This window comes from Chelonia mydas, chromosome 2 (assembly GCF_015237465.2).
Source record: "Chelonia mydas isolate rCheMyd1 chromosome 2, rCheMyd1.pri.v2, whole genome shotgun sequence".
NCBI lineage: Eukaryota > Metazoa > Chordata > Testudines > Cheloniidae > Chelonia > Chelonia mydas.
Window position 1 is genome coordinate 146,939,621 of NC_057850.1, and position 15,537 is coordinate 146,955,157.

General features: G+C 40.1%; 1 protein-coding gene across 4 annotated transcripts in view; it reads right to left on the bottom strand.

Annotated features, from left to right (window-relative positions):
* The window catches only part of ANKS6 (ankyrin repeat and sterile alpha motif domain containing 6), a 77,900-nt gene that overhangs the window by 13,996 nt on the left and 48,367 nt on the right, over positions 1 to 15,537 (bottom strand). For all 4 annotated transcript variants that reach the window (XR_005224468.2, XM_037893390.2, XM_037893391.2 and 1 more), the window contains 2 exons: positions 7,248 to 7,315; positions 3,206 to 3,322 (listed from right to left, as the gene is read on the bottom strand). Coding sequence is in view for 3 of the 4 variants with exons in the window: in XM_037893390.2 (XP_037749318.1) it covers positions 3,206 to 3,322; positions 7,248 to 7,315 (185 nt within the window). In the remaining variant the exon portion in view is untranslated. The remainder of the gene's footprint in view (positions 1 to 3,205; positions 3,323 to 7,247; positions 7,316 to 15,537) is intronic.

A 15,537-nucleotide genomic window follows, 5' to 3' on the forward strand; every position in this document is an offset into this window, starting at 1 on the left:
AGCTTCTGCAGAACCAGATATGGGGCATGTTAAGGCTGTCAAAATTAATGGCAGGGAGTACTTGGGGAAGAGGGATACAGGGGCCCAGATCTCTCTGGTTAAGCAGAGTGTGGTCCCAAAGGCCAGTATGTTGCCTGGCCAAATGGCAGAGATTGTGGGGGTGGGCAAAGCAGATTCCTCATACCACTAGCTAAAATCCATATGTTCTGGGAAGATTTGGGAAGTGTTTTGACTGTGGGGATAATGGAATGCCTCCTAGTCGACCTGCTCCTTGGTAATGATTTTTTCTGTGTAGCTCAGGTTAAAGTATTTGCCTGCAGCAAGAGGGGGTGTTATGCTTGGATCCCGAAGGAAAGGGTAAGGTCTCAGGAACTGATGAGAGAATGGGAGAGAGTCTCCTTGATTCTTCTGCAGCTGGGGGAAGCCACATGCTCCCAGGTGAGAGGGTGGTTGAGATCAACTCCTGCACTGCAGCTGGAGGCAACACCACATCAGGAAGGGATGGGGGTGTAATGCCTGCCAGGGAGAGAACTGTCCAGGTTGTTAGCTGCTAGCAGGTTGCAGCTGAACCACAGGCAAAACTGGCTCTAGGGAGCATAGAGCAATGTGTCCCAGAGAAGGGGCAGGGGATCCCAGAAACCACTAAGGTGGGTGAGGATTCCTGTGACCCTGTAACACAGGGAAGCAGTGTGCTTCCAAGTATGGGAGGGGCTGAGACTTGCTCCTTTCCAGCAGAAGACAACATGCCCTCAAGTGCAGGGGCAGGAGAGGTGTTGTCAGTGATTAAGGAGGGGGAGGGAGGCAAAGCCAAGAGGGAAGAAAGGACATGATAAAAGAGAAGAGACATTTGTCATGCGCTCTCTCTCTCCTCCACCTATATCTACAGACACCACACCAAGCAACTGAAGCGCTGATCAAAGGAGAGCGCTTGGCTGAAGAGCAACCAGCCAGCCTGTGGTGTGAAGCATCTAAGTTTGTAAGGGCACTGAAAGTGTTAAGATCAGCTTAGAATGTGTTTTGCTTTTATTTCATTTGACCAAATCTGACTTATTATGCTTTGACTTATAATCACTTAAAATTTATCTTTGTAGTGAATAAATCTGTTTCTTTATTCTACCTGAAGCAGTGTGTTTGGTCTGAAGTGTGTCAGAGACTCTCCTTGGGATAACAAGCCTGGTACATATCAATTGCTTTGTTAAATTGACGAACCCATATAAGCTTGTAGCGTCCAGCGGGCATAACTGGACACTGTAAGACAGAGGTTCCTAGCTAGGGTTGTGTCTGGGACCGGCGTTATTGGCTAGTGTTATTTGGTTGCACAATGCAAGGAGCAGCTTACATACTAGAGGCTGTGCGTGAACAGCCCAGGAGTGGAGGTTCTCACAGCAGAGCAGGGTAAGGCTGGCTCCCAGAGTCAAGGATTGGAGTGACCTAGCAGGTTTCTGGTCTGGATAACATGGGGGGAACGTCACAAGTGCACAACAAAAAATTTTATGTTCATGAAAAACCTACAAACTAGGCTACATATTTTGCAGTACAGTCTACTGGCACCTTAAGTATTTACATAAGGATAGTGTAGCAGGGAAGTTACCCCGCTTGGGTAAAGAAAGGCTAGGCTGATTGGGGAAGCAGCCACAGCTGGGGCCATGCCCCAGTCAGGCCACACCTGGCCCTGTTATAAGGGCTCAGGGAAGAGCTGGGTCACTCTCTCTCTAGCAGTGGAGAGAGAAGGACCTGGTTGTCTGGGAGCTCAGGGTACTGGAGGTAGAGCAGTGCTGGGGAAAGGCAAGAGGAGCTGGGGAGCTCAGGCCTGGCAAATCCCCAGGCTGAGGCCCTTCTAAAGGCCAAAGCAGGTACTGGGGTTGCAGAGGTGCAGCCCGGGGTTAGGCAGAGGCAGCTGGTCCAACCCACCTTACCAATGATGAGTGGCCATTACACTGCAGTCTGCCCCAGTGAACGGGGGCTAGATGACGACTGGCAGTAGCCTCTGAGGTGAGCTGGGTTTAGATGACTGGGGGTTCCCCTGGAAACCCAGAATAAGGGGGTACTGCTGGGGGCAGAATCCCAAGGTAAAGGGGCACCAGGGTCCAGAAGGGACACAGGGGCCTGTGGCAGGCGAGACACCGGCTATCAGGAGGTGCTCTGGAGCTGGAGTTGAGCAATTCCCAAGATGACCAGCAGGAGGCGCCGTGCTGGTGAGTCTCGACCTTGCTACAGATAGATACAGCTAGAGAGCATTCCTGAAACAGAACCACAAATAGTGCTTTCACAATGTGGGGTTGATGTGATCAAAAGTCTAAGGGCATGGCTACACTGGAAACTTCAAAGCGCTGTCGTGGGAGTGCTCCCGTGGCAGTGCTTTGAAGTGCGAGTGTGGTCGTGCACAAGTGCTGGGAGACCTTTCTGGTAATCCACCTCCACGAGGGGATTAGCTCCGAGCGCTGGGAATGTGGCTGCCAGTGCTCGGAGCCTGTTTACACTCATGCTTTAAAGCGCTCTGACTTGCTGTGCTCAAGGGGGGTGATTTTTCACACCCCTGAGCCAGCAAGTTAGAGTGCTATAAAATGTAAGTGTAGCCAAGCCCTTAACGTCCTGTATGCCTGGACTGGTATAAAAGATCAAAGACAGAAATGGAACTTGGAGTTGAAAGACTTGAGAAGAACCATAAGACTTAGCTGCAGAGATGCACCAGCTCACAGTCTGTGACTAAACAAATCCATTGTAGGGAATTCTCCTTTTTTCTGCCTTTCACCTTATTTCCATCTAACTGTAAATACCAAACAAGAAGACAACAAAACTGTGCTGCCTGAGAGAAATGCTATATGAGTCCAGTTGAAAGGAGACCAAAAGGCTGATAGGCACAACTTTATTCTAGGGAAGGATAAATTACAGAATTTTTTTTGACATCATGATGGTTGAAGGCCAAATAGCTGTAATATGACCAATATTTAAATCACCACTAGCTTCTTATTATTATGAATGAGTACAAAAAGTGAATAACTGTCCAGTTACTGAACAAGGAAGGAATTAATGGAGGAGGCCCGGAAATATCAAAGAAATATAATAATGTTTATCACGAATAATTTACATTAAATAGCTTGTTTATAAAACTAAGGTTTTTTTTCAACATCCATTGTTTGGATCTGAAACACAAGCAAATCTGAAAAACTAGTTTATCAGTTTTCTTATTTCAAACCATACCTACCTTTCCTGCATTCAGTTCAGAAATAGCTGCTAGAATTTGCTGCCTTGATCCATCAGTTTTAATACCCAGCTCTTTCAAATCACCATCAGTAAGTGTGAGGAAGGCTTCCATATCCACCTTTGGAAAAAAGATACACAGGTATACATTTACTGTGCAGACTGGTTCTCTCTCATATATATCTAACTCTATGAACTTATTTTATGTTACTTATATACTAGAAGCAGAAACCCCATGTTGTCAAACAGGCGTGGCAATTGGGCCAGGAAATCCATCATCTGTGCAGTCTCCATACAACCAATGGAATTGTTGCATTCAAATTAGCTGTAAAGCAAAGGCAGTGATTGGGTGAGCTACTTCTCATATCACAATGCTCTCCTTTTGGCATGGATACACGCCTCGTTGTCACACATGTGTAATTCATAACCTCAGAATGGCTGAATATAGGTCTGGTATCCAGGATATCCCCATTCTTAATCCTTGCTCTGCCCTGTTACACTGGGTGCCCTTGAGTAGGTTGCACTAAACCTCAGTTTTTACAGTTGGGTGTGCAGAACCCATGACCTACCAGTCTCATAGGGATATTACAGGCATTGTTAAAGCTTGTACCACAATTTGAAGCCACAGAGTGCTGTATAAAGTCTAGTTATAACTGCCTAAAATTTTCTAAAGATATGATTGGAAGTCCTTCTACTTATTAAACCGTCACTGGATATCTATTTCCCACAATTACAGTTACTCCAGTTCATGAGTTCTATATTATGATCAATTCTGTTTATTTTTAAATAAAAAAAAATCTAATTTTCTTCCTAAATAAAAACAATTAAAATATACAACGTGTATCTCAGATTATTATAGTGTATCATTATAAATATGTAGTTCTTTTACAACTCTCCAATTATTATGTGGGGAAAAACAGAGGAGTTTTTAATTTAACATTTACATTTACAAATGTCCTTAACAGGTCTTTTTGCAAGTATCTTAAAACACCTCTCTTTTTATATTTTAGTTGTCTTCTTGCTTTTACCTATTTTTTCCTCATAATTTCTTGGCATGGCACCATTAATTAGTCAGTGATTTTATCAGTTCTGGGCCATAAACCAAAGCCTGGTGGTTTTGCTCCCTTGGTATGGCAGGCCTTCCAATTTAGTGTCAGGTGGAAGAAGGTATTAGATTAGATCCCAGATTAGGGGACTGGTTTAGGACATAACATCACATCAGATACCACATCTGTGTCCTGCATGGGGTCATATCTAGTGACATCATCACCTTATCTCTCTCTATCACTCTCTTAGCTATCAATCTCATTTTAATAGAAAAATAAGATGCTACTAACATTTATATTATATCATACCATCACGTACTCTATATACATATTGCAGAAAAACGAATTTTAGGACTATTTTATAGAGTTTTAATTGGGACTATGTCTTACAGCCTTCTACCCGTAAAGGCAGATGTCTTGGTAATCATGTATCAAACTGTGCAAGACTCCTAAGGAGGGAAACATTAAAGGTAATAAATGCTAAATACTTTCTAAAATGAACTAAAATAGAAAAACTAAACATAAAACCACCACAGCTTTAAAATCCATTACATCAGGCCCTCCTAGGGCTAGAAGCAAGTGCTATATATCCCACTGGCAAGCTGAAAAGTACTCCTACTCAGTGGTACAAAACTCTCATTTCTAGTCCTGCTTGTTGGTGAAATGTTGGATTTCAAAGCTATGACATTTTTATGTATCTAGAAAAGCTGTCACTGGCCCAAGACAAAATCTTGCCAATTCTAGTTTTTTGGGTAGATAATTTTGGGGACAATTACACATTTTGAGACATGGGGGAGAAGGAAATATTTCTCTTGGAGGAGGCTTAAGGGAAAAAAGAAGCTCTTTAAAGTAGCTGAGGAGTATGGAATGTCAGAAAAAGCTCCAGGGAAATGGAATACAGTTAAGTGATGCATTTATAAGCATGTGATAAAATGAGTTTTCCATTTTTCACATTATGACCTCTACATACATAGCATATGCATATTTTATAATTAATATTCTTTCTTCATTGATTTTTTTGAAACACTGGTGCTGTTTTTTCCTATTTATCACTTTATTCTCAGACTTGCAGAGCACAGCTTTCCTTTTCATTAAATAATTGGATAAAACAAACCAAAATTTCCCTAGGAGAAAAAAAACCAGATTTATATTATAGCAAAATATGTTCCACAAAACCCAAAATGCCACATGCTATTTCTCTTCCTTCTTTAACTTTAAACGCTCACAGCAAAGTATAATGCTCAAAAAAATTCACTTACATTTTTGGGCACTGACCCTGAAAATACATGATTGCCTTTATGCACATGAATAGTCCCATTCAGTGAGCCTGCTCATGTGTGCAAACTTAAATGCATGTGTTCAAGTGTGTATAGAATTGCGGCTGTGGAAAGAAGTGTAAGGGGGCCTTTCTGCCCATAATATATAGTCTGTTTTTGCACTTCTCAAAATAACTTTTTTTTAGCTTGCGCCTAGCTAAACACCCTTGTCTGTTACAATAAACCTTTGTTCACAGTGGTGTTGTATGTGTGTTGGTCCCAGGATATTAGAGAGACAAGGTGGGTGAGGTAATAGCTTTTATTGGACCAACTTCTATTGGTGAAAGAGGCAAGCTTTTAAGCTTACACAGAGCTCTTCTTCAGGTCTGGGTTAAATAAACGTAAGCTTTTCAAACTGTCATGGACAGAATTGTTTTTGGGACCTAATTTTCAGAAGCTGGGTGCTCAGCATTTTCTGCAAATTAGGCCCATGTAAGGTGTCTCAGTTTGGTATCCAGAAATTGTGGCACCTAACATACTGAGTCACTACTGAAAATTCAGATCAGACATTTTAAGACCAGAAGGGACCATTATGATCATCTAGTCTGATGTGTTATATAACACACAACATGGCGTTTCACCCAGTGATTCTTACAGTGGAGGCAATTATCTTCCCTATTATGTAGGTGAATATTATTCAAGCCCAATATTTTGTGGCTGAGCTGAATAACCTTTACACGTGGCCCTGAACACTCTGTGGTACAATGGGGCCAAGTTCTTCTACTTGCACCCAGACATTCTGTGGCAATGTTAATTTATTGTATGTCCATGAAGTACTCTTCATTCTCATCCTCTATCCGTCTACAAACAAGCACACAATTTTGACTCAGAGTGGAAAATACTCATTGATGGAAAAAAATGTGATGATTATTTTCAACGATGGTTTTTGGGAATTCTCCATGCAGCCCAGTTCTTCAGCTGCCACAGCGCTGTCTGCATGGTCCAGTTCAAACACCCTATCCCTCATCTGTTCAGGAAAAGGAGGAGATAGTAGCCCACTTCAGTGGCTCATCTTCTTGGCTTCCCCAAGCACTGTTCTCTCTACACTGCTGGCTCTTCTGGTTGTACACTGGATTCCAGCTTTGGGTTATACTCTATATTCCTCTACACTGCTCCACAAAACCAATTAATGCCATTGTGTGGAGAGATACACAGGAAGAGAGAGCTGCTCACAGGTGCCAGACAGAAAAAAAAACGTTGGACATCTGGTTTGTGGCACTATGGCAGATTCAGTGGCAAACATGTTGAATTTTATGGCATTCTGGGAAAATGTCACATTCCACAGCCACAGGATGACAGAATCCAGGGAGACCTGACTGAGATGAAGGGAGTAGCTCACACCTCTCAGATTTGTTGTTTCATGCTGTCTTCCTGATTATGCAGACTCATCGCTATCTCTGTTAAAATTCAGTTCACGTTTTCCGGGTTATTGCTGCCACCAGAAATACCTGAAAGAATCCAGGTCTTTTTTTTAAATGAAAATTGAGATTTTTAGATAACAATTCTGCAGCAAAGAGTAAATTGTGCTGCAAACTGCACAGCTGTAGTGAACACAGAGCCATGATTTTACTTGGATAATAAAATACAGGTTTTAAACAGATAAATAGATTATTCATTCTAAAATGCTGAAATAAAATACTGAAACACTTAAAACTTAAAAAACAAAAAATAAAAACTGACTTACCTCCTGTTCTTCAAAAATAGGCTGATATTTCTCAAGTGACAATTTTTTAAGGATACTAGTCAGCTCATCTTTAATAACAGAAAAGAAAAAGAAACAATGTTTAAAACAATTCAATTTTGGTAACCTGTGGGGGAAATATATCGAACTTTAATTGATGAAGATATACAGATAAGTAAAACAAACATTCCAGGAACCCACTCATATAAAATTGCAAAACAAGATTGTCTTTATTCCATGTATATACTGTAGGTGCAAATGCATCTCACTCCCATGACCTACTATACCAAACTGTACTTGTTAGACATCTAGTCTTACCTTTAACTACATTTTACATGCAATTATGTTATGAGGGAAATTGGAAGTAAGCCCCAAAGCCTGGATGACTGCGATTTCTCTGTCTCTTTGAACTAAGGTTCCAATAACCTGTATGGAAGTTCAATCACTTCAGCTATTTTTCCCATCACTCCAGACCGGTCACAAAACAGGGAGGGATGGGTCATTCAAACCACAAAATACAGAAAGCTCATACTGGCTGGGTACAAAAGAGGCCTTTATGGTTATGATACCCTATATCCATCCTACTTTTCTTCTCTCTCACCGCATCCTGCCCCATCAAGCCGCTTTTAATGTTACATTTATTTCTAAGTTCAACATATTGATAACTATCCTTTAGAATGGTCTCTTTTTTTCTTCAGGTATTCTATCTAAGCAATCTAATCATCATGAATTGATAAGGGTTCACAAAACTGGCTTCCACACAGAGAGAGATTGGGGCATGATCTTAGACTGGGGTATGATCTGTGATGTTCCCTTTTAACAGTAAGGGGGAATGTGATAAAAAAAATTGTATTGACCGGTGTGTATATTTTGTAGGTGACATAAATATAAAGGGAAGGGTAACCACCTTTCTGTATACAGAACTATAAAATCCCTCCTGGCCAGAGGCAAAACCCTTTCACCTGTAAAGGGTTAAGAAGCTAGGATAACCTCACTGGCACCTGACCAAAATGACCAATGAGGAGACAAGATACTTTCAAAGCTGGAGCGGCGGGGAACAAAGGGTCTGTCTGTCTGCGTGATGGTTTTCCCGGGACCAGGTCAGGAATGCTCGTCAGAACTTCTGTTAAGTTAGTAAGTAATCTAGCTAGAAATGCATTAGATTTCCTTTTGTTTAAATGGCTGGTAAATAAGCTGTGCTGAATGGAATGTATATTCCTGTTTTTGTGTCTTTTTGTAACTTAAGGTTTTGCCTAGAGGGATTCTCTATGTTTTGAATCTGATTACCCTGAAAGGTATTTACCATCCTGATTTTACAGAGGTGATTCTTTTACTTTTTCTTCAATTAAAATTCTTCTTTTAAGATCCTGATTGCTTTTTCATTGTTCTTAAGATCCATGGGTTTAGGTCTGTGTTCACCTATGCAAATTGGTGAGGATTTTTATCAAGCCTTCCCCAGGAAAGGGGGTGTAGGGCTTGGGGGAATATTTTGGGGGGGAAGACGTCTCCAAGTGGGCTCTTTCCCTGTTCTTTGTTTAACACGCTTGGTGATGGCAGCATAGGATTCAAGGACAAGGCAAAGTTTGTACCTTGAGGAAGTTTTTAACCTAAGCTGGTAAGAATAAGCTTAGGGGGTCTTTCTTGCAGGTCCCCACATCTGTACCCTAGAGTTCAGAGTGGGAAAGGAACCTTGACAGTAGGGCAACAGAAATAAGTGTAATCTTTATATTTCATTTTTACACTTCTCCAGCCATATCCTAGCATAGTTTAAATGGTGCTTATTCCTTCATCTTTGGGAATTCTGCAATACACCCTTGTGACATTGACAGACTGGTCAACTTGGGTATGACCCATAACAACTTAACAAGAGGCTCTGAAATGTTATCAAGACAATGTACTTGTATATGAATTTCAAAGAAATGCTCTAGACCAGTAATCATGAACCCATTTATTTGTAGCAATAGAAATCAAGGGTAGATGCTAAGTGTATTTGTCTGTGTTTACCTGTATCTTGTTAGAAGTTTAACAATGTAACCAGGTTAGTTTATAGATGCTAATTCCCTTTCATGTCTTAACTGCTTTATAATATGCATGTGAATGGGTCAGTTAACCTTAAAATCAAAGATGTAAGATACTACATAAAACTAATCATATTATCTATATTCTCTTCAACTTAATTGTCTATGCTATAATGAACTGCCGGCTAATTGCCTTATGTGAATGAATGTGACTAGTTTACCTGTGTATGCACAGGAAATAGAAGATTAGCTTCAAAGCAACAATCTGCACTGCTAATTCATGTCCTGCTGTGACAAGAGGCTTGTCAGCTTGTTAGGGAACTATAGAGAAAAGCTCCGCACCTGATCCTGCCATTTATAGTCTGCTTAAACTCTGAACAGGGAAAGTCTGAGTCATAAGACAGAGAGCTTCCAAAAAACGTTTTGGAAATGCAAGGAAAGACTTGAACATACAGTAACTCCTCACTTAAAGTTGTAGTTATGTTCCCGAAAAATGCAATTTTAAGTGAAACAATGTTAAATGAATCCAATTTTCCCATAAGATTTGATATAAATGCGGGGGGTTAGGTTCCAAGGAAATTTTTGGGGGCAGACAAAAGGCATTATATACTGTACACTACTGTACTGTACTGTGGTTGGGAAGTGCCCCTGGCTTACCCCACACAGACACAGCCCGCTGCAGGCAAGGACACTAGGAAGCACCTTCGCAGCAGCAGTGGCAGCTTACCTGGAGAAGAACAGGCGCTGACTTTGCTGGGGGATGCTCCAGGCCCACCTCTTCCCATCCCCACTCCACTCCAGGCCCACCTCTTCCCATCCCCACTCCACTCCAGGCCCACCTCTTCCCACCTCCACTCCACCTCCTCTCCAGAGCATGCTGCATCCCCGCTCCTTCCCCGTCCCCAGAAAGTCCTAAGCGCCACCAAACAGCTGTTTGGCGGCGCTTAGGACTTTCTGGGAGGGAAGGGGAGGAGTGGAGATGCAGCGCTTCCCCGCTCCTCCCCCTCCCTCCCAGAAAGTCCTAAGCGTCGCTAAACAGCTGTTTGGCAGTGGGGAAAGTGCTAGGAGGGAGGATAATAGATTTTTTAGTTTGGCCAGAAAACCAAAAAAATCAGAATAGTGGGGTAATCCCAACTACACATGCATAACGACGGGGTCTAAATTAGCTGTTACCACTCAAGAAAGAGATCCTGGAGTCACAGTGGATAGATCTCTGAAAACTTCAGCTTAATGCTCAGCAGCAGTAAAAAAGGCTAAAAGAATATTAGAAACTATTAGGAAAGAGACAGAAAGTAAGGCAGGAAAATATCATAATGTCACTATATAAGTCCATGGTGCACCCACACCACTTTGTACAGTTCTAGTTGCTCCATCTCAAAAAGGAAACAGTGGGACTGGAAAAGATTCAGAGAAGGGCAACAAAGATGATAAAGGGTGTGGAACAACTTCCATACAAGGAGAGACTAAAAAGACTAGGGCTGTTCAGCTTAGAAAAGAGAAGACTAAAATGGGATATGATCAAAGTCTAACATCATGAATGGTACAGAAAAAGTGAATAGAGTAGTGTTATTTACTCTTTTCCACAATACAAAAAATCAGGGGTCAGCCAATGAAATTAATAGGCAGCAGGTTTAATACAAACAAGAGGAAGTACTTTTGTCACACAACACAAAATTAACCTGTGGAACTCATTGCCACGGGCTGTTGTGATGGTCAAAAAGTATAACTGGGTTAAAAAAGGAACTAGATAAGTTCATGGAGGACAGGTCCATCAATGGCTATTATCAAGATGGTCAGAGATGCCTCCCCATGATCAGACAACCCTAAACCTCTGACTACCCAAAGCTGGAAGAGGAACGCGGGTTGGATTATTCCCACCGTCCTGTTCTGTACACTCCCCTGAAACTCTGGTACTGATCACTGTGAGAAGCAGGATAGTGTGAAAGATGGACCATTGGTCTGGCCCAGAATTGTGGTACTTCTGTTCTTGAATATTCAGTATTGTTCAAAAAATGTTTTTGGTATTTGTCAGCAAATTGGAAAAGGTCTCATCAGCTTCAGAAAACTGTGTATGTGTGTGTCTGTCTATGCACAATAATCTTTAGCCCCATGGTTAAAGTACTTGCCTGGGATGTGGGAAACCCACGTTAGCATCCCCACTCTGCAGAAGGGACTTTTAAACTCAGATCTCCCTCCTCCCAGATGCGAAGCCTAACTACCAGGTTATAGGCTATTCTGGGGAGGACTGCTCTCAATTTCTCCCCCTGAAGCTGTTCCACTTTGTATAAAGACACAATTATTCACTGGGTCAGAGTAAGTGATTCTACAGCGTGATGATTAAGTCACTCTCCTGGGAGGTGCAGGAAATGTGATTCAGATCTTCTCTCTGCCTGACTCAGATGAGCAGTTTGACTCCACATCTCTTACCTCCAAGGTGAGTGACTTACTCACCAGGCTACACAGAATCCTTGAGCATCCCTTAGCATCAAAGAACTTTCTTACCTAAGTCTTTTAGATTTTCCTTTCCTTATTTTATGTCTCAGTTTTAAAAGACGACATAAAAAATAGCCTAATGTATTTTAGCCAAAAATACGGGAAGAAAACACAACACGTATTATAATAGCCTCAGAAAAATAAGTGAATTATATCTTAGCTGGACAGAAGAAAAATAAATAAATATCTGTCATGGTGCTGCAAGTGAGATATGTTGCATAACTCAAACAGTATCAATTTTCCACACATCAAGAATAAATTTCTAAACTCCAATAACTTGAGTGCTTAAGGGCTTGTTCTTCTTAGAAAAATAGTAACAATCTATTTTTTGAAAAAATCAGTCATTAATAATTCCAAATGACTGACTCTCCTTTGAAGTTGTTTTAGGATGGTTTGAAAATTAAAAATATCAAGTTTCAAAGTCAAGATAAACATATTTCTTATTCTCATAATATGCAGCTTTGTTACATAAAATGCTGCCTTCTGTAGACTAATCTTATTTGGAACTGCTTTTAAATATTTGGGGCCAGATTCCCTGCTCAAGTTCTGATCTCTTTGCAACGCCTGAGCTGCTTTGTGCAATTGGTGTTAATCATAGTTTGCATATGGTCCATTAAGTGAAGGGTTGGGACAGATTAAGAATACAGAAGCCATAACTGGCTTCCTAACAGCTCTTCCCTTTCTCCTGCACAACAAAGACCTGCACAATCCGATTATTGAATTTCAATCTGTGGGCTTGGGTTTCCCTTGCAAGATCTAGAGAAATTAAAACTTGGAGGCCTTGATAGCTAAAAATCTTTTTCAAACACACTTTGCAATTTTATCACAATTAGTTAAATATTTAAACTATATCAAAAGAGTTCTACAAATAGTCATCGCTGCTAATATTAGACTGGACATATTGTCCTAGAAGTTTCTGTAGCTTCGTCTCCTCACCTGATTTATACTTTCTTTCTGCCATTCTACCAAAAAAGACAATTTATTTTGAGAAGCCAAAGTAAAATAAGCAACCAAACTGAAAATTACAAAAATGTAAATTATGGAATTACACAATAATAATAATATTATTGTAAAAACATTTCCCTGGGAGATCCTACAGACTTACTTTAAATAATGAGACTTGCAATCCTCTTACAAACATTTTTCTCTTTATATTTTCTTCTTCCACTTTTAACTATCTTTTTCTTTCCCCCATTAATACAATCACACCAAAGAGGACTTGAAAGGGGGAGTTGAGAGTAGTGTATATAAATCAGAAGTTAGGAACTGTAGAAAGCTGATAAGGGAAGCAAAGAGACACAAGGAGAAATATATGGCCAGCAGAATTAAGGACAATAAGGAGTTTTTAAAATATATTAGGAACAAAAAGAATCCTGACAATGATATTGGTCAATTACTAGCTGGAAATGGTAGAATTATCAGTAATAATGCAGAAAAGTCAAACATCTTCAGTAAAGATTTCTGTTCCGTATTTGGGGAAAAAATAGATGACATGGTAATGATAACACTCTTTCCATTCCACTAACATCTCTGGAGGATGTTAAACAACAGCTACTAAAGTCAGACATTTTTAAATTAGCAGGTCCTGATAACTTGCATCTAAGAGTTTTAAAAGATCTGACTCAGAAGTTTGTTGGACGATTAACATTGATTTTCAAAAAGTCTTGGAGCACTGGCGAAGTTCCAGAAGACTGGAAGAAAGCTAATGTGCAAATTTTTAATATGAGTAAATGGGATTTCCTGGTTAATCATAGACTTGTAAGCCTGATATCAATCTCAGGCAAGATAAAGGAGCAACTGATGTGGGACTCGATTAATAAAGAATTAATAGAGGATAATATCAGTAATACAAATCAAAATGGCTTTATGGAAAATAGTTCCTGTCAAACTAACTATATCTTTTTGTGATGAGATTACAAGTTTGGTTGACAAAGGTAACAGTGTTGACATATTATACTTAGATTTCTGTATGGTGTTTGACTTGGTACCAAACAAGATTTTGATGAAACAAATTGAATGATATAAAATTAACAAGGCCCACATTAAATGGTTTAAAAACTGGCTAACTGATAGTTCTCAAAATTTAACTGTAAACAGAGAAAAATCATTAAGTGGGTGTGTTTCTAGTGGGGTCCTACAGAGATGGGTTCTTGGCCCTACACTATTTAACATTTTTATCAGTGAGCTGGAAGAAAACATAAATTCATCACTGATCAAGTTTTCAGATGACACAAAAATTGGGGGAGTGGTAAATAATTAAGATGATAGGTCACTGATAAACAGCAATCTGGATCACTTGGTAAACTGGACACAAGGAAACAATATGCATGTTAATATGGCCAAATGTAAATGTATTCATCTAGGAACAAAGATGTAGGCCATACTTAGAGGATGGGGAACTCTATACTGGGAAGCAATGACTCTGGAAAAGATTTGTGAGTCATCATGTATAATCAACTCAGCATCAGCTTCTAATATGACATTGTGGCAAAAGAGTTAATGAGATCCTGAGTGGCATAAACGGGAATCTCAAGTAAGACTAGAGAGGTTACTTTACTTCTGTATTTAGCTATGGTGTGACTACTGCTGGAATACAGTGTCCAGTTCTGGTGCTCACAATTCAAGAAGGATGTTGATAAATTGGAGAGGGTTCACAGAAGAGCCACAGGAATGATTAAACATGCCTTATAGCTATATCTCAAAAAGCTCAATCTATTTAGCTTAACAAAGACAAGGATAAGGGGGTCATTTGATTACATTCTCCAAGTATCTACATGGAGAACAAATATTTAATAATGGGTTCTTCAATCTAGCAGACAAATGTATAAGATGATCCATTGGCTGGAAGTTGAAGCTAGAGAAATTCAGACTGGAAATAAGGTGTAATTTTTTGACAGTGATGGTAATTAATCACTGGAACATTTTACTAAGGGTCATGGTGGATTCACCATCACTGACAATTTTTAAATCTAGGGTGCATGTTTTTCTATGCTCTAGGAATTATTTTGGGAAAGATCTATGGCCCTCTGTTATACAAAAGGTCAGACTAGATGATCACAATGGTCCCTTCTGGCCTTAGCAGTTATGAAATCCCTCTCAGTTTTACAAAAACTCAAACTAAAATAAAAGATATCTTGAAGGACTGATTCCTCCTTTAAGTCCCTCTTGGGAGCATCCTTGTTTACAAATGAGGGGTGCTTCAAGGTTGTGGACAACTCAGGAAGCAGTCCTCATCTTAATGCTCATCTTCATTAGACACTTTTACCTCAAGTTAATTGACTGCCAATTAATTCAACATACTTGACATATTTCTAAAAGCTGCTGAGGACACTGCTCACACGTTTGATCCAGGCTACAAATGTTTGTTCTATACCATAAACTGATCCCCAGGGAAAAGTCTAGTGTAGACATCCTTAGATCTTTAAAAGCAAAGGGTCAGATTGTGAACTACAATGGTCAGCAGTAAAACTGATTGTGAACGCTTAACAGTGGTCAGCAGTAAAATCTAAAGGTTTTATTCTTACAGGAGAAGATAAGGTAAATTAGGAAACCCCATTTGTATCTTATATCCCTTTTTTCCTCAGTTCCTTAACTAGTTCTCTCATTTCTCTGAATAATCCTGAAATATCTGGATTTTGGGCTTTCACAGAAGATATTGCACTCTCTAGCCCTTTTTCACCAGAACTTGTTTGTTGATAATAATGTATAATTTTATCAGTTATGTCACTGGAGAGAAAGAGGGCTCTGAGGGATCTATCTACTAATACTTCTACTGTGCTCAG